General features: G+C 37.8%; 1 protein-coding gene across 5 annotated transcripts in view; it reads left to right on the forward strand.

Annotated features, from left to right (window-relative positions):
- Positions 1-26069, forward strand: part of CASK (calcium/calmodulin dependent serine protein kinase) — a 233173-nt gene that overhangs the window by 82041 nt on the left and 125063 nt on the right. For all 5 annotated transcript variants that reach the window (XM_075714072.1, XM_075714083.1, XM_075714103.1 and 2 more), the window contains exons 3-5: positions 13286-13391; positions 20742-20819; positions 21999-22071. In XM_075714072.1, coding sequence (XP_075570187.1) covers positions 13286-13391; positions 20742-20819; positions 21999-22071 — 257 coding nt within the window. The remainder of the gene's footprint in view (positions 1-13285; positions 13392-20741; positions 20820-21998; positions 22072-26069) is intronic.

Genomic DNA, 26069 nt, shown 5'->3' on the forward strand with positions numbered 1-26069 from the left:
ATGGGCAGAATTTATAAGGTTCTGTTCTTACTCTAATTGATCAGCATTTCACATTTGGATACCAAAGAAGGAAAATGGATCTTATGCTAAGCATGCAGGAGCGAGATAGTAGAATCATAGAATCAGGTTAGTTGTTGGAACAAATTTGAGTCAAGCCTTTTAACACCTGAAGAAGGTTCATTCAGTTCTGAGAGTGTTTTACATGCAAGTACTATGAGTGTAAGTACTTAAATAATCTTTGCTCTGTCAAACAGGAGGAGCAATCCATTATCCCCAGCTGGTTACTGCAAGGCTTTACACTGTAACAGTAAAGGAAATCGTTGTATATTACTATGTGGTTCTTGCCATTGGCATCACCTGGAATTTCAGAGACAGTGGGAAACTCCCTCAGAAATTAGTTAAAAAGCCATGCACATGTACTGTTTCGAAGTCTGTCTCCTGCTTTCTGATGTAATTTCCAAGTTCACAGATTGGATTAGGGGACCAAACTCTTAACTCATTTTTTGCAAAATATGAATTTTAGGTATTTTTCATTCCTTGCTCATCACCGGAAAATAGAGGGGAAATGAAACACTGTTTTCTTAATGCTTGGGTGAGATTACTTATTTCTTGTAAGCTCTTCATGTCTGTAGTGTTGAAGAGGAATTGTCCTTTAAGTATCATAAGAAGTGTTTGAGTATTATGAAGGAAAATATTTCTCAGGTGACCTTTAATTGCAAAAGGATTCAAATTAGTTCACAGGCAAAATTGTCATTGGATAGGTTCTTTATGGGTATGTGTAACCTCTGTCAGTTTTGGCTAGTTTACAGAGAAAAGCGTAAGTGACTATTTGTAAAATGTTGCAGTATTTTCAGCCTGTTGGACAATCCAAGACAAGTTAGGCAAGTTAAAACCTTATTCCTAGAGCTGTGACTTGAATGTTGCTGGAAATGTTTGAGCTCAGTTGCATTGGTTTCATCACTAACATTTGATTTTCGTGGAATGAAAGGGGGGTTGTATTTTAAGGGCACTGGTTTCAGGAGTTATTGCAACTGCACAAGCAAAAAAGGGAAAATGTACTCTTTAAAGCACTACAACCTTAATAGATAATATTTAGAAGTATTTTATGAATATGTGGAAGTAACAACAAGTCCTGTTAAAACTTTGTTGGTTCTTAGCATGAAATTCTGAAAGTGCTCGTAAAGAACACATTCTGTAGTGTTTTTTTTATTACTGAACTAAGACATGCACACCTGTTTTATGAAACTTGCTTTATAATGTGTCAGTTAACAAAGAAAAGAAATAAAAATTCTATGACTTTTGGTAATAATTGCAAAGAGAAGCATGTGCAGAAGTGGAGCAAACCAAAACTAACTTTTTTCTTATCTTCAATTGCTGCTGCTTGGAAAGAGTTTTCTGGTTCCTGACATTGTTCTGTCACTGAACCAGGAAACAAATTTTGTTAAGGTAATTGTTCTCCAGCGTGCAGCCATCACTCTGCAACAGGATTTCCTAGTTAGACAGTATTGGTATCATCCTTAAAAGTTGTCAGATAGTTTTCTATTACTCAGGGTGCATCTGCACAGTGCAGCCTGTAGATGCTGTTTGTCCTAGTGTTCAGTGTGCTGTCGAGGGAGCTTTCAGTATTCAGGCTGTCTCACTACAGCAGCGTATAATGCAGCTTGCGCTATTTTACCTAACTGAGAAAAATTGTAAAGTAGCCTGTGCTGCATGCCACAGCTACCACAACTAAAACACTGTCATTCGCTGAGCTGTGTGACATTGTAGAATTAATTTCATCAGAGCAGATTATTTTAGGTGTTGTTTCTGCCTGGGTTGTCTAGACTTGATATGCGCAAAATAGACTAGTTCCTTTCTGGCATTAGTGAGCAACTGGTTTTGTATTGGCTATGCAGAGCCCAGCAGTTCAAGGCCAAAGAAACTTTGATCAAAGCAAACAAACAAACGATCAAGTAGATTTTGTCAGTATGAGAAGCATCTTAAGCAGTCAATTCCCTCTTCTGAGTGCCTTTAGGCACTCTGTTTCTGCTTGTTAGTGTTCAACAGCAGCAGTGTAATGGATTATTTAACCCTTCCTAGAATAGGAGGTAGGGACAGTTGGTCTAGAATCTGTTCAGAATAGATTTCCTTTATGTCTTTCAAATTCCAGACTTTTTCCTGTAAAATTGAGATTCTTTGTTAATATAAAAAAGTAAATTTCCCTGTCATTATGTTCAGGAAAAGGCTAGGCCACAGAAGAAAAAACATTTCAAGCAAAAAGAAAATATTATCATGATCAGCAACAGAAATAACTTTTAATTTTTCAGGATCAAGTAACGTTCTTTTCTGGATAATGTTCTGTTGCCTTCGAGGGCACTTACTTGATGTAATGTCATTAAATGAGTCTGTAGTACTCATGTAATAAAATGTAAAGTACTGCAAAGTCTAGCTTTTAGTTAACCTGATCTGCCTAAGTGAATGTTGGCCAAAATATCAGAGGTGCCAAAGTTTGGTGAAAAAATTTTCTGCCAATCTGAATTTAACATAGATTATGATGCTCTTAGCACATTCTGAGATATACATTACACGTATTGCTGTGGCCAAAGGCTGAAGAGAAAACATAAACACACACATACATGCACACACACCCCCCCGCAGCAAAAAAAAATCCCTTGAAACAAAGAAGCAAACAAAAAAAACAAAACAAAAAACCCCACCCCGTGTAATTAACCTTGAAAAAAAGAGAAATTCCAGTGATGTAAACTAGACTACTTGTGAGTTCTAGCTTTGTAAAGCTTTTTGCTGGACTTCAAAGCAACAAACACACCGCTCTGTTATAGTTTCATGGATTAAACAAAGAACTTTTGGCTCACAGCAGCAAACTGTTTAAATGTATTCTAATTGTGTAATACAATTACAGATGTGTGCAGTGTAGTAGATTACTGGTGTAGTCATCAGCTCTGAATGGCTCCTTAGGCGTGGGAGAGAGAATGGTCTTCCACAGTATCTGGGCAAAAGGGTGCTTAGCTCTCGGTGTACCTTAATTATTTTAGGGTGGTATACTTTCTTTTTTTGTTCTGAACTGTAGTCATCATTAATCAGATCAATGGTATAAAACTGGCCAAACATAAAGTTCTCTGCAGCTAAATAAATGCAGCCACCTTTTGTATTCAGTTGCTGCCTACATACCAGATCAAAGTAAGAGCTGTGTTGCCACCTAGTGAGAAGTCTGTAGGTACACATGTTGACTTGCAGTTGCATGAACATAGGAAATTACAGAGAGGAAAGAAATAGGACCGGACTTATAAGTTCATTTTTCAATTTTAATTTGAGTTTCACTTAAATATGCGAAAGTATAAAGCAACTGCAAGTTAGCATTTCCTGATAATACTGTGAAATCTAGTGTTCTTAGTTTTCTGACTTAGTCTTTAGGAGGAGGACAGCAATGTTCTAGGCAGTTGTGATTTGACATATTGTCAAACATTTTAAGCCAGTGCTGCTGTTGAGATGAGCAATGCTGCTGTAATCTGGCCATTTGTTTCTATTGCTGTGCTATCAACACTGTTGTGCTCGGAAGTGTTTGTGCAGATACCCAGAACTAGCCAGAACTAGTCTGGTTGAAAAATAGCTCTAAGGGGTGGGGAAGAAAGATTGTTTGCAGTCAGATCGATTTCTTGAATCTGTTTATTGTGCAGTTGCACAAGCAGTTGCACTAGCATGAAGGGGAGAGATGGTGCAGGAGGGGAGAATGACTTGACAGAAGAGGAAACAATTGCTGCTTTTAATGGGGCTGCTAGTTTTAAGTGTTTCTCAGTTAGCTTTTACTACAAGAAAAAACAATCTGTGTAACTTAATGAAATTATGACCTTCCAGTCATTTCAATAAAGATGACCACTGTGACCTTACAGCTGAGCATTTTGCCAGTTCACTGCTCCAGCCAGTGTATAGCATTCTTTTGCCAAATACACACCATGTGTCTGTTTTTCTATTTTTTGTATTATTTTTTTAAAGAAGTTTCACAGTGTATTCTGACAGATCAAGCTGCTGCACATACCCTTCCACTTCCCTCTGTTAGAGAATTCATTGTTTCAAAGTGTTTAAAATAGTGCTTTGTAGTGTAACAACATGTGGTCTATGGTAATTGGGAAGGTGTTAGGTTTCAGACTACTACACAGTGCTGCATAACAGGTGGGAACATGGGATTTAATATAATATGGTTATCAGTAGTGAACCCACTTTCATAATTTGATTGATCGTGGCTTGAGAATCAATGACTATTTTCCATTTCCTTTCATTAATTATTGAAAGCAGAGCAATGTTAGGAGAAAAGGAAGGTGTTTCAGATCTTACAGCAGAGGTTCCAAAATGTCTTCAGCAGCAACTCCACTTCTGTTTGGAAGTCCAAACTTGTGACAGAACCCTCCTTATTCCTTTTAAAATTGATTTATGGAGTTTATAACACTACTTCTGATTATTGTGTCCCTATGTGAGTTTCTCAGATGCTTTTGAAACTGCTACTTTGCAGCAGGGAGAGCTACTAACAGTGTTTTGAAACACAGATTGTCCATCTGTCGTCGTTTAACCCTGGTTGGCAACTAAGCACCACACAGCCACTCGCTCACCCTCCCCGCCCTGCTGGGATGAGGGAGAAAATCGGAAAAAAAAAAAAAAAGGTAAAACCCGTGGGTTGAGATAAAGGCAGTTTAATAGAATAGCAGAGGGGGAGAAAATAATAATAATACTACTAATAATATACAAAGCAAGTGATGCACAATGCAATTGCTCACCACCTGCCAACCAACACTCAGCCAGTCCCCGAGCAGCAATTGGCCAACCCCCCCAGTTTCTATACTGAGCATGACATCACATGGTATGGAATAGCCCTTTGGCCCAGTTTGGGTCAGCTGTCCTGGCTGTGCCCCCTCCCAGTTTCTTGTGCACCTGGCAGGGCATGGGAAGCTGAAAAGTCCTTGACTAGCATCAGCAGTACTTAGCAACAACTAAACCATCAATGTGTTATCAACAGTATTCTCATCCTAAACCCAAAACACAGCACTATACCAGCTACTAGGAAGAAAATTAACTCTGTCTCAGCCGAAACCAGGACCAAAGCCATTAACATGTTTATGTTTATGTCCAAACACTGAGAAAGAATAGAGTAGAAAATGGAAGTTATTCAGAATTTAGCAAGTATCTATAAAGTCCGATTCCATGAAATTGAGATTTCCATAGGTTTCTGCATGGGGGGCTCATAAATGGATTCTGGTTGTTGAGTATTAGCTGTAACTACATTTTGTTTTTCTTTGTTCGTATCATCGTTTTGATTCCAAATGCTACAGTAATATTAAAACAAAAGATACTGACTGGAGATGGATTATCTCACATTGTCATTGTAATTGTTGATTACCATGGTTTTCTTATCAAGGGCCATTCACAAGCTATATGCATTTATTTCTTTTCGGTACATGTTTTAAACATGTTTGTTAAGGTACAGGTTGATTATACAATAAAAAATTTGGTGACAATGGAGATGCTTTGTGTACTAGTACTTGTGTTTTGCAACACCCTAAGCAGCTCTGAGTGCTGGCTTTCATAGCCTTATTTGCTTTCTCCTTCCGTATTCCTTTCTTTTAAGCCAGTTTCTATACTTAAGATTGCTCACTGAGCCATTTCACATGCTAAGACTGCATGACACTGAGCCAGTGGGGGGAAAAAAAAGAAATTTTTTTTTACTGAGTTAACATTGAAATGGTTTGGTGTGTTGTGTGACAAGCTCCAGGCTGCTGCACGGTGGAACAGAGGGCAAGAATATGTGTGGAATGAAGGCAGAAATAGCCAGCAGGTTAAATCAGCTTGGCTACCACAGAGCTTTAGCCACCCCAAAGTGTGTGGGAGGGGAGGCAGGAAAACTTTTACTACTTGTTGAGGCAAGGAGTCATTAGCTGGTCAGGTGTATTTCTGTGATGAGTCGTCAGTCACAGATCCCAGGAAGGTAGGCAGTGCGGTTTGAATTGAGAAAGGGGAATAGTCTCTTGTTGGAGAAAAAAAATAAAACATCTTCGGGGCAGAAACATCACTGTGGCTCTGTAGTATGTGAGTTTCATTGCCACTGTCAGTATAGCATGTTCCAACCTCCAGCTGCTCACTCCTGTTGCAGTACGTTGGCTGTGTTGAGTGCTTTTATGACTTCCTTGCTATATTATTGGAATAATAAAGCCTAAAAGTAATTTTCACAGAGGAGCAAGAATGAGCAAACAAAGAGGGGATAGGGGAAACTTTTTAATCTAGTATTGCCCTGAAAGTTCACCTGGTTTTGGAAGTGTGACTTCAGGCACCATATAATTGGTTAAACTAGAGCCTGCTGTTGTGCAGCATGTGTCACGTGCTTGTTACGTGCCATCTTAAGGCAGAGGTGTATAGCAGCGTGCTCAGCTTGGAGGTAGTCAGCTCCTCTGGAGCCCCTGGAAGCATGATGTCTAGTGCAGTCTTGGCTACTAGAAAATGGAGCAGACATGTATTAAATGTAAGTGGCAAGGTTTGGTAATGGGAGGCTGCAGGGGCAGCTTCCGCAGGAAGAGGCTCAAGGCTGCCCTGTGCTGGACACAGATGGTTCAAGATGGCTCCAACAGACCGAAGCTGAACCCATCAGCCATGTGTATGGCACTTCTGTGAAAATATATTTAAGGAAGGGTAGGAAATACTGGAGCAAGGTGTGGGGAGTGTGGAACAAAAAGAGGGAATACCAAGATCAGCGAAGCAGAAGGAGAATCATAGAATCGTTTAGGTTGGAAAAGACCTTTAAGATCATCCAGTCCAACCATTAACCTAACATTACCAAGTCCACACTAAACCAATTAAGGGTACACTAAACCATGTCCCACAGTGCCATGTCTACCCATTTTTTGAACACTTCCAGGGATGGTGACTCCACCACCTCTCTGGGCAGCCTGTTCCAATGCTTGACTACCCTTTCCATGAAGAAATTTTTCCTAATATCCAATCTAAACCTCCCCTGGTGCAGCTTGAGCCCATTTCCTCTCGTCCTATCGCTAACTACTTGGGAGAAGAGACCAACACCCACCTCACTACAACCTCCTTTCAGGCAGTTGTAGAGAGCAATAAGGTCTCCCCTCAGCCTCCTCTTCTCCAGGCTAAACAGTCCCAGTTCCCTCAGCCGCTCCTCATAAGGCCTGTGCTCCAGACCCTTCACCAGCTTCGTTGCCCTTCTCTGGACACACTCCAGCACCTCAATGTCTTTCTTGTAGTGAGGGGCCCAAAACTGGACACAGTATTCGAGGTGCCGCCTCACCAGCGCTGAGTACAGGGGGACAATCACCTCCCTGCTCCTGCTGGCCACACTATTCCTGATACAAGCCAGGATGCTGTTGGCCTTCTTGGCCACTTGGGCACGCTGATGACTCATGTTCAGCTGGCTGTCAGCCAGCACCCCCAGGTCCTTTTCGGCCAGGCAGCTTTCCAGCCACTCTTCCCTAAGCCTGTAGCGTTGCATGGGGTTGTTGTGACCGAAGTGCAGGACCCAGCACTTGGCCTTGTTGAACCTCATCCAGCTGGCCTCAGCCCATCGGTCCAGCCTGTCCAGGTCCCTCTGCAGGCCCATCCTACCCTTGAGCAGATTGACACTCCCACCCAGTTTGGTGTCATCTGCAAACTTACTGAGGGTGCACTCAATCCCCTCATCTAGATAGTTGATAAAAATATTAAACAAGACTGGCCCCAAAACAGAGCCCTGGGTAACACCGCTCATGACCGGATGCCAACTGGACCTAACTCCATTCACCACTACTCTCTGGGCTCGGCTACCCAAGCAGTTTTTTACGCAGAGAAGAGTACTCTAGTCCAAGCCATGAGCTGCCAGGTTCCCAAGGAGAATGCTATGGGAGACTGTGTCAAAGGCTTTGCTGAAGTCCAGGTAGATGACGTCCACAGCCTTTCCTTCATCCACCAGGCGGGTCACCAGGTCATAGAAGGAGATCAGGTTGGTCAAGCAGGACCTGTCTTTCATGAACCCATGCTGGCTGGGCCTGGTCCCCCAGTTGATCTGCACTTGCCTGTTGAGTTCACTCAATATGAACTGCTCCATAATCTTCCCTGGCACTGAGGTCAGGCTGACAGACCTGTAGTTCCCCGGGTCCTCCTTCCGGCCCTTCTTGTAGAAGGTTCACCATGGCAGCGTAGCAGAGTAGCTGTCTTTCAACCATGCTGGACTCTTGTTGGAGCAGCAGAAAGGTGTGAGAAGGAAGGAGCAGCAGAGAGGAACCACTATGTACTGAGCGTGACCCCCACTCCCCTGCACCACTCAGAGTTGGGGGGTAGAGGAGTCTGGAGTGAAGAAGTGAAGTTGAGCCTGGGAAAGGGGTAGGAAAATTGTTTATCTTTCTGATTCCCTCTACCCAAATCAGTAAGTCAGTCACATAAGGCTATTTCGCCCACCATAGTATCTGGTAAGAAATCTCCCTGTCTTTATCTCAACCCATGAGCTTTTTTGTTCCTGTTCTTCGTATTTTCTACCCCCTGCCCTGCTGAGAGCAGAGAGTCAGCAAGAACCTGGGAGGGAGTTTAGCAGCTAGCCAAGACTAATCCACAAGACAAAAGCCAATGTATTTGTAGAGTGAAACAGCTGGTGCTGAGGTCTCGGTGTCTGCCTTATACATGCGTCAGGGGGTTACATTGAACTAGGACTAGTCTGGCCTTGCGGCCTGTTCAAGACCGGAGCACATCAGGCACATTTCTGAAGCACAGTGTTCAGTTTAGTTGTATCTGGAAGAATTCCAGTTGGAGTGGTCAGCAGCTTCTCCATGATGCACACCAAAGGATGGTAGGTGAGAAAGACACAACCAAATGAAAAAAGTATAGTGATTTCCTTTTAAAAATTAGTAGTACCGCATCTATTTAAATTAGATATAATCATATTCTCACTGTACGAAATAGAAGCATTTTAAGCAAGAAGTTTACTACTGAGGTAGATACTTCCTTTCAGAATACTGTCATACCAAGTTGTGGCTGGAGAACTAATCCGTTAAAGGACTGAGCCTGGAAAATCAGAATTCTGTATGCTTAAAAATGACCTGTGTCTTCCATCTTTCTAAGAAACTTGATGCCGTCCTTCACCAAAAAAGATGTGGCTGCTACAGTCTGTGCATGTCACTTTTAAGATGTTAAAATGGTGCTATAATTCAGGCTGCTAGAGAGCATCTAATTCTTCCATGCTGTAGGATACCATGAGCATACTTTCAAAATATGTTCAGTATGTCTGAGATATTTTAAAACCTTGGGTATCAGATTTTGAAAGGAAACTAGGTGTTTGCCAGAATTGTCAGAGATGCGTGGGATATTAAGTAGTTAACTCCCATGGAAATTTTAAGTGGTGCTCATGTTTTATATTTTCTGTCAAAGACAGTCATATCTTTCTTTACAATTATTTAGAGCAGTTATCCTTTCAGTGCTTCCAGCAATTCATTTTCAGTGTCACTATCCAAACACAAGGCTGCGTTTTCTCTGTGTGGTGATTATGACTGGGAATTCCTTTTTCCATCTTAGAAGTCTGAATTTTCATGCCATTTTAACAACTTCAGTGACTCTCTCTAAATAATTAGCCATGTATGAAGTGGAAACTTGAATGTGTCTCCAGTTGCTAAAAAAAAACCCTCCAAGTTTTGTAAACAGACTGAAATTCTGGAACATTTATTGGTAACAGTAGTGTAAAATGACAGCTCTTAAATGCTTTTCAAATTATGATGTAAAGTATCAGACTGTGTGCTAAGTAAGTTAAATGAAACACCACGTTTCTCCCTATTTCTGGTTGTGTAACAATACCTTTCATGCAGCTGGCAGAGAAACTTTTAAAGCTTGTGCTTTTAAACTTTGCTGTTCAATTTATTATCACTGTTGTCATTAATGTTTAATTTTGAAAGAAGTGCTGACAGAGAAGCCTTAAAGAATGGACCAGAAAGTCTTTTCTTCAGCCATATCAAGAAGAAAAAAAATAATAGATGAAGTGTTCAAAAAGGATTCAAACATAAAGTAAAATAGTCCAGCAATTAAAAGGTGACTGTTTTGGATTCTAAGACCTTGGCTTGCCTTAGGGTATGTTCTTTAAGCTAAATTTTGTTTACTAGTGAAGGAGACTGTTCTAGATATGAGATACATAACCATTAGTAAATGGTACATGTTACCTTTTGCTGCTTAAAGCCAACTTACTCCATTGGCAGATTCTAGACTTGTCCTGAAGCTCTTTTAGGTGTTTGGAGTATGAAAGGCTTATTTTGACATGGGATGTGCAGAACCTTTATTACTATACAACATGGCTAAAATACTCAGCAGAGGTTTAGAAAACTTAACAGGAGATAGCAAATAGTTCATACAATGTTATATTCAGAATGATAAGTTACAGATAATACGGTGGCTCACAAGATAATAATGGGATTTTTCTTAGGTAATCTTCACTCACCTGCTTGCAGGCAAACATCTGCTTGGTTTTGAGTTGTATTCAGAACTGGAACAGTATCTGTAGGCACTTGGGATTTTAATTACCTCTTGAGGAACATGTGGAGATGAAATTTAATTCAGTCTGGTAAAAGCATTTGATAAAAGATTGAATAGATGATGATATCATCTTTTTAAGTGAAAACAATGAAATATATGTGCCATCTATGCCTTTGCTTCCTTCCCCTACCCCCCCACCCCCACCTCCTTTTTACTTGTCTTAAGCATGACATATTTTGACATTTGGGTCACAGTCAAAATGTACTTCAGAATCTGTCATCTCTGTTCTGCCCTGTGGCTTTGTTGAATCAATGTGGTATGTACTCATCTGTCACTTTACACCTAGTTTTCTTCTTCCTTAATAGGTCTACTATTAAATAAGTCCCTGCTGTTTTTAAAATAGGAATTTGTTCTGCTCTTAGCCCCAAGACCCCTTAGTCATACAAAACCTTGTTCTATGACTTCTGTTCTTTTGTTTTCCTGTTTGGGGATTTTATTTTCCACTTTCTGTTTCTCCTTCCTCTGCTGCTGATGCTTAGTCTGTGAGCAGTCGTTTCACTCATGCAATATTACACAAAGGAATGAGGTAAATGGCAGCATATATTTTCATCCTCACAGTTCTACTTCCCTTCAAAATATAAATAAAGCCCACAAGAAATTAATAAAGTAAGCGGCCAAAATAAGCTATTTTGAACACAATTTTTATCCGTAAATATAGCAGAACTTTTCTATAGTTTCCTATTGGATTTTCACTGCGCTTTCCATCTAAAATAGGTATCAGATACCATGGTGAAGTGTGATAGCATTAAAGTAATTATACAGTAAGACAAAATAAAAGCACTATATTTTTTTGAGATCATAGTCATTTACAGAATCACATAGTTTTCTATTCTCTTATGCTATCTGCCAGTATGCTTACCTGTGATCATATTTAGGAAAGACAGGACATGTACTTCAGTGAAAGACAAGGAGAACCTCACTGCCTAGAACAGAGGTGGTAATCATTTAGTGTCAAATCAATGCCTAAGTGTGATGGAAGGAAACGTTACAATATGGTTTTAGTAGTTCCTGTGCATGCAGGTAGTGTAAAAACTGATCTGTGAGTATTTTCAACAGTGAAAGACATACTGCTGTTTTCTTACTTGATAGAAACTTTGTTTAAAGGACAAATTTTACATTAATTTATTTATCTAAATTTCTTCTGCATCAGTGAGAGACAGTTATTTGCTTCTTTTTGCTGCTCTGTTTGCACTTCCTAAGATGACATGGCATAATGATTTGCTCTGCTCAGTTTGCTTTTAGAATATATTTGCAAGGAGGGAGGAAGCGCATAATGCAAGTGTAATATGAAAGTTCTAGTAAGAAAACTTGCACTTTGTGAATCTGCAAATTTTTCTTGGATTAAAATTCAGTCATTTCCAAATTCTGAGTATCTCTTCTGAATTTATAGATGATTAAAAGATTGAAAGTCTAGCATAAATCTGAGTAAACTGTTAAATGCATGACATGAAAGAATGTTCATCTCGCTACTTGGAATTTTGAATATTATTGATTCATGTTAGAAATGTAACAGGGCACATTTTAAATTTCTTTCTAGTGTAGCACAACAATATGGTAAGCATTCTCAAACCAAGAAACTGTATTTATATTTTCCCATAAATATATATGTAGGTCATTCTTGAACAATGAACAATTGTATGGAAAGAGAATAGAAAAGTAAAATGTCTACTTCAGAATACAGACTGGTATTTTTCTCTCTTCTCAAATTCTCATCAAGGCTGTTCATACAGGATTTTGCTATTTTTCTAGAACACTAGTGGTAAGTTAAAAGAAAAAAAAAAGTTGAAGGATGATTAAATAACAAAAATACCAAATAGTTTCAACAAAAAAGAAAGAGAATTAATTCAGTGCGGTTTGGGTTTTTCTGCATTTCTATACTAGCAGAAGGATTGATTTGTAATCAGAAAAAGTAAAAGTGTTGTTTGGTTAAAAACAAAATCTCTCAGACTTTGCAAGATGTCACAGTGGTTTCTGCTCTTTCTTTATTCACAACTGTTTCTGCTTTTCTCCCCCTAGAACACACATGCAAGCTAATATATACTGGTTAAAATTTATGCCAGTGTCATTTCATCTATTGTGATTTAAAAAAAAAAAACAAAACACACTATTAAAGAAGTAAACTGCAAGAAATTTAAACATAAGAAAAAAACCTCTTTACTTATGAGGGTGATCATATACCGGTATAGGTTTCCTCAGCAGGTTGTAGAGTCTCCATTCCTGGAGATCTTCAAAACCTGGCTGGATGTGGTCCTGGGCAACCTGCTGTAGTTGACCTTGCTTTGAGCAGGGGGATCGGACTAGAGACAGACCTCCAGGTTTTAATAGTTCTGTAGTGTCATGAAAGAGCCAGTCTTCTGTATTTGGAGATAATTTCGCAGTGATGTTGGATATTTAGGATGAAAATCTTGTTATAGTCTGCATATGTGCATTAAAGGAACTTATTACTGAACAGTCCTTCAGATTATGACCAAGGAGATCTTTTATTAATAGGTCAAATCAAGAAAGCCTATTAAGTTTTGTGTGTTTATATTTTGAATCTATGTGAGTTTTTTAACTTAATTTCACACTTAAGATCTGAAGGAGAATAATTACATATCATCTTGTCGGTGTTCTTTATAAAGATTAAAGAATTTATTAGAATTTCAGATGTGTACGTGTTTCCAAACATTGTGTTCTAATTCTTTTTTTTTGTATTCAACAGCTTGATTATATAGCTATTACACTACCTTATTATCTTCCACAGATCTGAAGAGGGAAGCCAGTATTTGTCACATGCTGAAGCATCCTCATATTGTTGAACTATTGGAGACGTACAGCTCAGATGGAATGCTTTATATGGTCTTTGAGTTGTAAGTTTCTCTCTTTGATTTTACCTTTCTTTGTTGTCATTTGCTAAATAAAATCCTACAAATATATCTGCTTCCACCTGCTTGTTTTGTAGAGCAGAAGTCTTGAGTGCTATGAAAATATTTATTTCTGACAAGTACAAGTTGTCCCAAATAAAAGAAGTCGTCACACTGGCTAAGTGGCTAATATCAGGCTGATTCTTTATAGCATGCTTTCTAAGGGCAGACAGGCTGTTCATTGACGGCTGCTGTGTCCCTAATAGGGTACATGAGACTGAGTTAAAAATCTGCTGATAGTCATCATCGTTGGGTAACTGGTGGTATTCTATTCCACTTGTGAAGTTTGGTTTGGTTTTCTTCCAGACTGTTGTTTCTTTAGCATTGTTTTCCCTTTACTAGGTAAAAAAGTAAAGCTTATTGAAGTATTTAAGTATGCTTGCAAATCGATATGCCTGTTCACATCATATGAAAAGAGGCATTTGTCTAAAAGATGTGTTTTGGAAGCTTGAATGTAAGAGTTTAGTTACCATTGGAAGGGTGAAAAAAACATGACTTTTCAGCAGTGTACAGGTATTTTTAATCAACAACGAGAAACAAAAGGGGGGGGCAGCCCCTAAATCACCACATTCCTTCTCTGAGGGAAAATTATTAGTCCTTCTTGAGTTAGGTTTTAGCTAACTAGGAAGGACAAAAACAGACATGCCGAATGCTAATTTGTGCATCTTCTGTATTCGATCTTCCTTCTCTTCTCTGTACATACCAGCTCTTCTTTTTGTGTTCCCCATATATGCATTCCTACTGTGTCTGGACACATGTGTTTATACCTCTTTAATTTCTCTGATCTTTCTGCGTTATGTTTTCTGATTCATTTGGCCTGCTTACACTGGAGCAAGCCACATCATGCCAGTGTATTAGGTCGAATTGGCATGTCTACTAGAGCCAAATATTTGACTTGAGATATGCACTTAAAAAATAATTCTCACATGTTAGTTTTACCGTTGAGGTAGAGAAAAAGTTAGATGGTAACAGCAAAAAAAAGATATAAAGCTGAAAATTGTTGCTTGCAAGTCTTCTGCTTTTTTTTTTTTTTTTTTTGGTGAGTTTATAAACTTATGATTGTGTGAAATAATTGTTTTATGCTTTCCCCTCTGTAATTTTTGATTCAATACTGACTTTGTTTTTTATTTCGTAAATCCCAAAGTGTGGACCAAGGTACTTTAATTATCCTATTATGAAATAATTATGTACACCTTGGGGAGACACACTGTGATAATTAACAAGATTTTGAAATGGAAAAAAGGTTTTGCTGCTCCCCCCCCGATACTGGTAGCTCAGAAATATGAGACAAAAACAGTAATTATTTTTTAATGACAATCCTATTATCATTTATGTTTGTATACATAAAAAGTAGGTCTGAACAATTAGGATTACTACACAAATACTGTACCTGGCTTCAGGCCACATGAAGGAAGGAAATATGAGGCTAAACTATTTGAAGGATAATAATTCTTTACCATCTCGTGTGTCCTTGTCTCCCTTGTACACTACAAGACATCACTCTTTTGTAACAAACAGTGATGGAAAATGAGACAGTAGGAACACCTGTGCTCAAAATGTAGCAGGGAATGGAAGAGTTGTGGGTGTAATGTGTTATGCTGGAGGGCATGCTTTAGTAAGGTGATTCAACAGAAGACATGTTTGCTCTGGAGTAAGACTGCATTGCCCAAATTTGATTGGATTAGTGGCATACTATGTAATGGTGACCGTAATAAGAAACTTGTAGTTAGTAGAAAAGCATCTCTGTGTTTGTAGGTGACTTACTTTCCCTTGTACTGCTTTCTGTTCATTATGCTATTATTATTATAACAAACTTAACTGCTTTGCAACTAAGTTCTGTCTACAGTGATAAAATATGTTTTATTAGGGTCTAGTTATTCTGAAAGGACAGAAAAGGGGAAGACAACACACATCTGCAGAGGAGATATAAGCCCAGCTGGTGATGGGCTATTTGTGGACTGGCGGATGCTTTGCATGAAAATTAATTCAGGTCCAGCACATGAAATGCAAGCAATAACTGAACCTAAACTTTGTGCTATCAGTTGCACGTAAATGGTCATAGGTCCACTACTGTTTCATAAGCTGAGAGCTATGTGGAGCAGCTGCTAAAATGACCCTGAATATCTTGCCAAATCTATTGTTATCAAAAAGTACAAGTTAAATAAGCAAATGCAGCATGTATCTGATAACAAGAGATTGTACCACTCAGGAAAAAATACAATCTGTGCCCAATTTTGAAAACGTTTATTACAATAAACGTTAAAAAAATCAAGTCACAATTCATAGAAGCACTGATGAACAGGAACAGTAGCACCAAAGTTTAACACCAAAAAATTAGCTATGTTTTTAACCACTATTTATACACAAATTGAAGCACTCGTTAGAAGGGGACCATCATGTCATGTTGCCAGTAGGTTGCCATTAGGTACTGCTGTAATAAACTGCATAGAAGCAGTTGGCCCTAATAGATAAAGTGCATATGTAGAGTAAGAAGCAGACCCTGTCCCAGAAAGTCTTATTCTTAAAGTAAAATTATTATTTTAAAAGTGTTTAGATGTTACTACATCGAAAACATCTGTGCCAAGTGATTGCCTCCACACACTTCCCAGCTGCTCCCCAGAAGGGTAATGGACTCTTTCCACTGATAGAGGAGATCCATTGGAGGCTCTAGAGAGACCTTGCATCTGAGATAGGGCCAGATCCAGTCTTCATCATATAGTCAGAATTTTCTTTCCCATTCTGTGGTGTTATTTGCTGACAGCTGTATATCAAGTGATCCATCATTAGTTTCGAGTTAACTGTGACCTTTTACCTAATACAAGCATGTAGTCAATAGAAGTACATCAAACATATATTTTACAGTGGCAAAACAGATGAAAGCAGGTTTTTTTAAGTCTGTGCCTTGCAAAGAACAAAGTAATATGCAAAACTCTCCTGCTATTTAAAAATCCCATTTTTGAAATGGGGTGCAATCTGATTTCTTTTGTATTTGTTCAATAACGTGCTATTCTGGACAGTGCTGTCCCTGTCACATGATGTTTGCTTGGTAGTTTATGCATGTGGGGAGGGAGGAACACTGGTTTTACATAGAATGCTGTTTTCTGTTTGGTATATAACCATCACTTTTGCTTTTATGTTCTATTGCTTAATTACATTTGTTTTCTAATGACCATTGGTCTTTATCAATGAGGATACTTTGAGAAGGGTCAGCTACGTGCAGTATTTCTAAAACAAAGCAAATATTCAATTTGAAGTGTCTGAAAACCATGTTTTAAATTAGAGTACATTATATGCAATTTATCCTTGGTATAATCAAAGTATGTGGACTGAGAGTACTTACCTTTCATGCTGAAGAGCTCAGATACGTGAGTAGTGAGTGAATTGCAGATACCTTAGTACCTGGTCATTTGCAGAATATTGTCTCACCACTGTAGATAGCCGGTTTTGCTTTTCTTAGTGCATTCTAGGAGAGATTTATATCTTAGGATGTTAGAAGAACTGATCCTTGATTTAGATTTACCAGTTAGGCTGTATGTATATAGTTATAAACATACAGCTTTGCCACTTCACCTAGCTAACATGTAAAAATGCTTTAGTTTTAAAATCTCAAATTCATAAAAGCACTTTAAAATGGTTGCAGTTACTTAGGTTTATGTTAAGAATAAGCTGATGAACATTTAAATGAGTTGGTACATTCAGTCATGCAGCTTTGTTGAAGTGTTAAGAAAAAAAGAAGGGGAAAAATGAATGCTATCTATTTATTCTGCTTTGTTACAATACTGTGAAATAGCACAGCTTCTTAGTTTATAGAGTGAAAACTTTTTTTCATTATTTTACTTAATCATGTTAGGATTCCAGTTATGGGTTTATTTTTAAATGCAGTCTCACCTGTAGTCCTTCTCACCTTATATCTCACCTTATATACCTGGCGAGTATATAAAAACTGTCTGAAGGAAAAGATGCCATTGTGCACAGACCAAGGTACAAAACTCAGTAGACTTGGTTACGAGCAGTATGCCAAGTCTTTTTTTTTTTTTTTTTTTTTTTAAGTAAGTAATAATTCAATTCCCTAAAGCAGTGCTGCTCAAACTTTCTGATTCTTCATCAATAAATTAAGTTGTAGGACACATCTTATTAGGTCATCTGCAAATTCAAAGCTGTCCTACCCCAGTATTAAAATGTAGATATCTTCCTAAGTATACTGTCTATTCTTCAGAGTGACTATTAGCCTGAGAACATATTTCTGCATTGAATATGACTCAGGAGTAAACTTTCTGGGCAGGTTACAATTTATCATCAGCTTTGTGCAGAACAGTAGAAAGATTTTCAAGGTGCACAGTAGCACTGATGAGAGCTATGGAAAGAAGCATTTATCCAAAGAGCTGAGATCCAGGCACACACAGTTCTGCTAAAAATATGGAAAAATCAATAGTAGAATGTGGGAAATTGGGGCGCATAGCTCATACTGACACCCAAAACAATTCAGATGTGGTGGTGGTGTCTGTTAACTCCATGTTCAGAGTTGCTTTAGTTGGCACTTTCAGTGTAAATACTGTAAACTGTCCCAGTTAGTTTATGTAGCTTCCATGAGTGCCCTCCCCAGTATCAGATGATTCTCTCTCAGATTATGAACATGCTGTAATTTTACCAACTTTATTTGCATCATCCACTTATGTCTTCAGCATGTATATAACTCTCTGTGTTTATTTTAGTGGATTTTAGCTTAGCTTAATTTTTTTTATTTTTATGGTTTTCACATACCTAATGCTGATAGTCCTTACAAAACCTTGAGACTTCCTGAACTTTCATTTCAACTTTAATGCTCTTGCATCGCATAAGCCTTTCAGTTTCTGCAAAGTTATCTTTTAAGTGGTTGTGATATTGCTGAGTTTTTGGTCTGTTAGTGCACTGAATTTTCTGGGGTTTCCTATAACTGAGGCTGACTCTTGCTTTTGCAGCCTCAGCTAGATAAAAGTCTTATAAGATTTTCAGATAAAATTCAACATCATTGGGGTGATACAAACCCTATTTATACATGAAGAAAAATGTACTCTTAAGATTTTGCCTTGAAACAGTAGTCAGTTGAAGACAGAGATTAAAATACATCTGCTGCCTATTTGTGCTTTTGAGATCAACAGAGTTCATCTTAATGGAATGAAACTTTCAAACATTACTGCTCATAGTCTGTAGCCATTTTTAATATCAACATAATTTAAACTAACTGAGAAATATTTGCAAAAAATTCAAACTGTCACTTACTGTTAGAAAATTTAAATTAAAAATGCTGGTATGTGTAAGTGGGAGGTACAAATACATGTTGAAGTTCTGATTATAAACACCTTGTTTAACAGAAAAGTTAGTGTAAAGGAATGACACTGTTGGCTCAGTGTCTCAGGAACTATTGATACTGCTAAAAATCTTGAGTGCCTCTGGATCTTTATTCATCTGTAGTTTATAACAAGTCAGAGTGAAATTAGTCTTCTAAAGAGTTCTGCTGCTTCACGAGAATTACACCTCCTAATTTTTGGTAATCATACATTTTGTATGTTCTACAGAGCTAGCTGTTGCTCAGGTTTCAGTTTTGTTTCCCATCTAGCTGAAATAAATTGTTGGGAGGAAGCATTGAAAGGAAGATTGACATGAGGGGTTTTTTTTCCAGTGAGCTAGATAAATCCAGATTTATGCTGTTCTCATTGAATCTGACCCCCTTGCCACTATGCAGTACTAGGTATAGTGCAGCACAGTATATTCTCTGTCTGGGTGTTATTTAGCTATGTATACAGACTAGATGTATGAAATTGAGGAAGACAGAAAAACTACTGGGAAAAAACCTACGGAAGAATATATTGATGGAGTGATGAGCAGTCATGGTTTGGCAATATGGGTTTCTGATTTGTGAGGCTTGTTAAATCCGAAGATGGTACCAGGTGCTGAAATAACTGGCCAGGAATTTTTTTCCACCTGCTTACATGAATGTGCATTTCTTTTGGTCACCAGTCTCTCTTAGAGTTATCAATATTCTATCCACATGACACAGCTATTTTGCATGGGGATACCTTTTGAATTTATTTGGGAATTAAAGCTTCTGCACATTGCTTGTGACTCCCTAAGCAGAAGTTTTGCATTGCAGGTGTGTAACAAAGCAAAACTGATTGTATGCTGACATTCTGGGTAGCTTACCAAAGTGGCCCTGATAATGATGTCTTTCTAGATACCTTGCAAATTCTGCTTTCCTTCACTCCCCTTCCCCCCCGCCCCCCACCCCGCCACCACCCCCCCACCCCCCCCACCCCCCCCTTGAGTCTTTGGTGGTGAGGAAAAAGAAAAGATGTGAAGGATGGAAATGACATGTTGTAATCGATATTTTTGCAAGTGTCTTGTTAAGCATGAATTATAATATGTGATTTTTATTGTTCCTGTTAACTCTTGTTACTCCCTCCTTGCCCCACCAAGCAATGAACATTTGTAGATATAAAACTGCCTTAGGTTACTTACAGGAGAAAGAAAAGGAGGGCAGTTATGCCACACCACGCTGCTTTGGTTTTAGAGTGATGGTAGCCTAATTTTAGCCTGAGGACTATTAATATACGTGCATCTAAAAGAGCTATACTACTCATTGCGGGAAGTTAGGTTATCAGAAAGACTACAGACAATTACGGAGAAAAGGAACAAGTACTTGTTCTTGTATCTCTGACACTTGTATCCGAGCTAGTGATATAGTATGTGTGCTGTCACTGTTTTCAGGTGCCTTCAGTGGGCTGTGAAGTGTAAAATATCTTCTTGGCTCCGTAATTATCTTTATGAGAATGTTAACTGGAAAAACTATACTACATTTCTGGAGTATTTTTTAAAGTCTTTATTTAAAATTCAGTTTGAGTAAGATTTTTGTATAACTACTGTCTTTATTATAGTTACACTTGTAATGCTTTTAAGAACACACTTAATATGAATTAATTGTTGACTTGCAGAGCCTTCTTGTGCAGGGCATTGACTTTCTGCTGTCTTGCACACCTTGCTCAATGAGCAGTTTACACAATAGAAGAAATGTTTGGGTTTGGTAATGCTTTGAGAGAACTTTTATATGATCTGAGGGGCATGAAACGGTTAACCTGTGGCAATCCATATTCTATTAGATTACCGTATTAAATGCTGTTTTAGTTAGTAATGCATTGTGCATGTATCCAGAGTATTTTATGTAAGATTTATATCAGTGAAGAAAATAGATTTTTTGGAGCATTTTTATGTAATCAGTTGTAGTTATCTGTCATAACCATTTTTCCCTCTTTTTACCTGCAGTATGGATGGAGCAGATCTGTGTTTTGAAATTGTGAAGAGAGCAGATGCTGGATTTGTGTACAGCGAGGCTGTAGCCAGGTATGTATTATAATTTTAATTAATCCCACAGGATAAATGGAAAAGAATGGAATATACTGTTGTACAATCTGGTGGCTAAAAGTTGGAATATTATAAATAATCCTGTTTTGACAGTCTGAATGTTTATTACAGCAATTAGCATAATAAAAGTAGAATTTTGGAGCATTTTGTCATTTACTAGTTGTGTATTTGGATGGAATTATTGAATAAAATAGTATTTCACATCCAATACTTAATTCTCTGTCTTTGCCTTTTATGGATCTCTCATACGATGGCATTAGGTGACTTGCCGGACAGGTGTGAGTTTTATTGGTCTTGCTAGATGGAGTAGTCTTTTTTTTTTTTTTCCCCTTTTTCTATTTTATATATCACTTTATGGTCACTTCAACTTTTCACTCACGAGATAAACTCAAATCAAAGAGTCTATATAATTGCAGAAGGACAACAAAACCCAATGTCCTAGTGGCATGATAATTGAGCTCAAAGCCCATGAGATTCTTTGGTTTTCTCGACACTGCAGACTTTTTAGCATCATAGAAGCCAGGTTGGAGTAGACAACAAGAGGTCTCTACTTCAACCTCCTGCTCAAGACAGGGTCAACATTGCGTTTGGATCATGTTGCTCAAGGCTTTGTCCAGTGAGGTCTAGAAAACCTCGAAGGATGGAGATTCCACAGCCTCCCTGGGCAACTTGATCCAGAGCATAATTATGTTCCTAGGGAAAAATGTTTCCCTGTAACCAGCTGGAACCTCCAGAGGACAAGGATTGCCTCCCTTAGCCCACTAGTAATGCTCTGCCTGAAGCAGCACAGGATTCTCTTGGCTTTCTTGGCTTTCTAGTATGGTCAGTAACTGTTAGGGGATCCTTATTAAAAAACCTGAAGGGTCCTGACTTCCTTGTTATATGAAGCAGAATTATTGAACATTTGAAACCTTTACAAAATGGAAAATGCAAATTTTTCTTTTCTAATTTTCCTTGGCTTCAATCAGAATAATCTTCAAACTTTAGATTTTATTATTCATTATTATAAACTCAAACTCCATTCTGCTGAACTCTGTATATTTAAGGTTAAGTTGGTTGATTAATTTTATATAGTTTGACTCTTAAGACTTAGTTTGTTATACATGTACAGTAATTCTTCCTGCAGGTTTGTCATGTATAATGTCTTTGTTTTTTCAGTCATTACATGAGACAGATATTGGAAGCTCTACGTTACTGTCATGATAATAATATAATTCACAGGGATGTGAAGGTAAGGGGTTTTAATTCTTTTTGTTCTTCAGCACAATAATACAAACTACTGAATTTTGATTTCTGTAATTGAGAGGAAGGGGGAAGCTGTAGAAAAGGAAGCTGTATTTGCTGAGTGTGTGTTTACTCTTACTGTGTCATGTAAGATTAAAGCCCATCTCTAATTCCATCAATATAGAACATTTAGGGGGTCTTTATTCACAGATTACATATGCATTTGATTGCAACTTACTTTGAAAGTCAGTTTAATTTCTAGTTTTTGAATATTCATATGAAATCTGCTTGCATTTTTTCCTTAGGAAAATGTGTATATAAATTAATTGCATAAATTAAACTGGAACTGGTAGATTAATGGCGTCATTTTGATGGCATAATGACAGGCTTCATCCAAACTAAGATTTCAGAGAGACGCGCATGCTTAAATGCTACAGTATTGGTAGTATTATCTACTTTTTCCAAGCAGTCTTGAACACTTATTATTATGAAAACTTCTCTAATACAAAAAAGTTTGGGAGGAGATATATGGTGTTTAAGAACAGTGTATGTACATACTCTTTTTGATCTGGTGAATTTTATAGTATTTCTATGGATATTTATGGAACTAGTTTATCCCAAAGTACTGTAATGTAAGTAATTGGGAGTTTAACCTAAGTGGGTTTGACTCCTTTCAATTTGAACATACATATTCTTTGTTAATGTCGTTGTCTAAGATAGTTATTCCCATTTGTCTTCTCTAAGAGTTTGCTTTTATCCAATGCGAGTCAAGCACTGTAGGAATTAATGAAAAATCTAACAAGCTCTGATGGTGCAGTTTGAGAAGTGAATCTTGGGTTTTAGTGAATAGAGAAGATTGGGAGAGGGTAAGCTGCGCTTCAAACTCCAGCAGGTGATCTGTGAGGGAAGAGAGTACAGACACTGAACTGATGATTTTCATTTGAGAAGTTGTTTGATCTTGGGTATGCAGGCATTGCAGATCTTTCCCAATCTCTTTTTCCTTTCCCTCTAAATTCAATAAAATTGTTCTATGGAATAGGCTTTTTTTTTAAGTTTGGTATTTTAAATGTCATTTCTTACAGCAAATTCTAAAGACAGCCTCTTAATTGGTGGTAGCTGGTAGAATGTCTCATCTCTGTCTTGCAGGTTCTAGATTCTTTGAATTGTTCATTTTTGGTACCACATGAGAATTTCAGAATTAACATCATCTTCATGTTGCTCTGTCTTCCTGCAAGCTGCATCTGTTTTTGTTGGACCATGTTCTTGAATGAAAAGAAATTTAAGTTTCAAGGGCCTCTGAAGGAGGCCCATTTTACTGAGTGTAAAATGGGAATTTACTTTGCCGCTTATCCCGACTCTGAAAACTTTAAAATCACTGGTTTTATTAAATACCATCCTTAGAAATAAACCTGCTCAATTACATGAGTGAGTAAGAATTGTTAACATGTCAGTCTTAAGTAGAGTAAACCAACAGACAGTGTTTCAACTTGTCAAAAGTAGTGCAAACACATAACTGTAGGGTTTGGGTGTAGAATGTATTAAGCTAACTGCAAATCCCAGCTCTAGATGTCACTGTAGACATTGTTTTGAAAGGAAGTAGACTAAATGACCAATTTCCAAATTATCTGAATGGATGAAAGTGAATTAATAAAAATCTGTAAGGTTGATATAGTCATACTACATTTTTTCCCTCTTAAGCTTTCTGTGAATGTTATTTTGAACTGCAAAATGTTTGGTCATTACCTGATGCACAGGCAAATTTGCACCTTATAGCCCCTGTAAGAATTAGGTGTCTTTTAGCCACTTTTGTGCTCCCTTAGCTCTTGACTGATTAGGAAGAGTTAGACAGGAATACTTCAGTTTGCTGTAGGCTGGTGCCAGAAACTTCATGTGACTTGTATAAGTGTCAAGATCTACGAAAGCCCCTGGAGCACCACGACTGCAGCCTGTGATAAACTCCTGTATGCTCCAGATTCACCTCTGATGACAAAATCAAAACACAAAAACTTTCACAAGAGATGGCCTGTAATTGTCTTCATTTCCTTCACTGCTCTGTGAAACCAGATGTTTCTTGCGCCTCTGTATATCATTTGATCCCCTTCAACATTGCTTAAAGGCTTTATAATCAGTGACAATTGCACCTTTGCTTCACCTTCAGTTAATGTGATTCTGCATTCATTGAAAGTTGGATTGTATGATAAGGAAAGTAGAAAATGCTAATGCAGGAACGTGGAAAACTTAAGAGAGCTATGCATCAGAAATGTGAATGTCAAGAACTTTTTCCCTTACCACAACATGTGTTCCTGTTCTGCCAACCTAGTGATACAGGACTCAGTTATTTCTTTTATTCTTTCAGAACCTTGTTGTGTCAGAAATATGAAGAAGATGGCTACTGAAAGTAGCAACATTGAAATGGGGTCTTTTCCAATACAGAATGTTACTACACAGTAGTTCGTATACGGAATTATCTTTATTTAAGAGAACAAAAAAAGGGAAATGGGAGTAATGTGGGTCTGAAATGAGATGCTTGTCTTTTTCCATAAAAACCTTGCTAGAGTTTGAGTACCATTTGTCACCAAAGTCAGCCACTGTTCTCTTGAGCTGTCAGTATTAGACAATAGTGAGAGTATTTTGTTCCTATAGTCACTAAAAAGTGGTGACTGGGAGAGGACCTTTAAAACAGGACAACGAAATAGGAGAAAAATAGCTTATCTCTTCTTCCAAATCTCCACTTCACTATATTCTGTCTTGCAAAATAGTGTTTTCTCTTACTTCACCTTCAGGAACAAAAAAGCAACAAATTGGGTTAACTCTGCATTAAAGTGTTTTTTCTCTTAAATACAGCTGAAGATAGTTCCTTTGTATATGACAACACATTTATTACAGGCAATAATACATATCTCAAGATTTAATGGAACTAAAAAGAAGTAACAAAAATATGCTCTATAGCTGTAATCTTTCCTCCAGAAAAAGAAAAATTAATAGTATGCGTCTGCAACTCTTAACTGCAAAGGATACCACTGGTCATTGAACTTCCTTAAGTTCCGTACTATAGAATTATTTTAATAATTTTGATTATTAAGGCTGAAAGTGGTGGTTTTGTTTTAAATAGGAGAACTTGAATATTTCCAGTCCCGGTGGGAGTTAATGTAGTGTAGAGCACCTAAAGCAGCATTGTGCATTTAGCGCAGTCACATTTGGCCAGCATTCAATATTTTGAGTCATTATATTGTCAGCGTGTGGGAAAAGTTTCTTTATCTTGTCTTGACAGTTTCACTGAGTTACCTGATAGTAAGAGGGTAGACCAACATTGATCTTGGTAGAAGACTTTTGTGGTAGTTACTGAAAGTAGAATGTGATTCAGCTCAAGAAATAGGCTGTTTAAGCATTGTATAAGTTATGAAGCAGGACGGTGTTTTATAAAAAGTGCATTTCTTCAGTATTTATTGCAGATTTTTTTCACCTGTTCATTTTTGCAATAACCTCAATGGAATGTTTTTTTTATCAGTAAAACATCAAGAGGTTTTACAATCTTCAGTTAGCTATATTGTGATGCTTATGTAGCATTTTATACAGTTGGTGAAATCTTGTTATATTAAAAGGTATTTTTATAACTGATACAAGAGTAATTTAATCACATCAAGAGCTTTAGTTGCTGGGGTTTTATCCTTAGTTCACTCCAAATATTCTAACTTTGTTCGATGATTTCCATCTAGTCGGAGTGCTTGTATATGTTTCTGTGATCAGTAAAATAATTGGTGTGCAACTGGAGTCAGGGCAAACTTGTTGGCTAAATGCAGACATCCAAAATTTTTATTATAGGTTTATCTTCAGTAGGTATGAATGCTTGTTTCCAACATGAGATCATCTAAATAGATAAAACTGCTAAAGCAAAAATACACGGATTCTGCCTTCTCTGCTGTTAAGATTCAGTTCATTTTTCTCTGACTGGAAGTAAAAACAGTTTTTCCACAGAGCAGGACTAAGCGTTATGCGCTGTTGTCC

Source organism: Pelecanus crispus, chromosome 1, assembly GCF_030463565.1.
Source record: "Pelecanus crispus isolate bPelCri1 chromosome 1, bPelCri1.pri, whole genome shotgun sequence".
Lineage (NCBI taxonomy): Eukaryota > Metazoa > Chordata > Aves > Pelecaniformes > Pelecanidae > Pelecanus > Pelecanus crispus.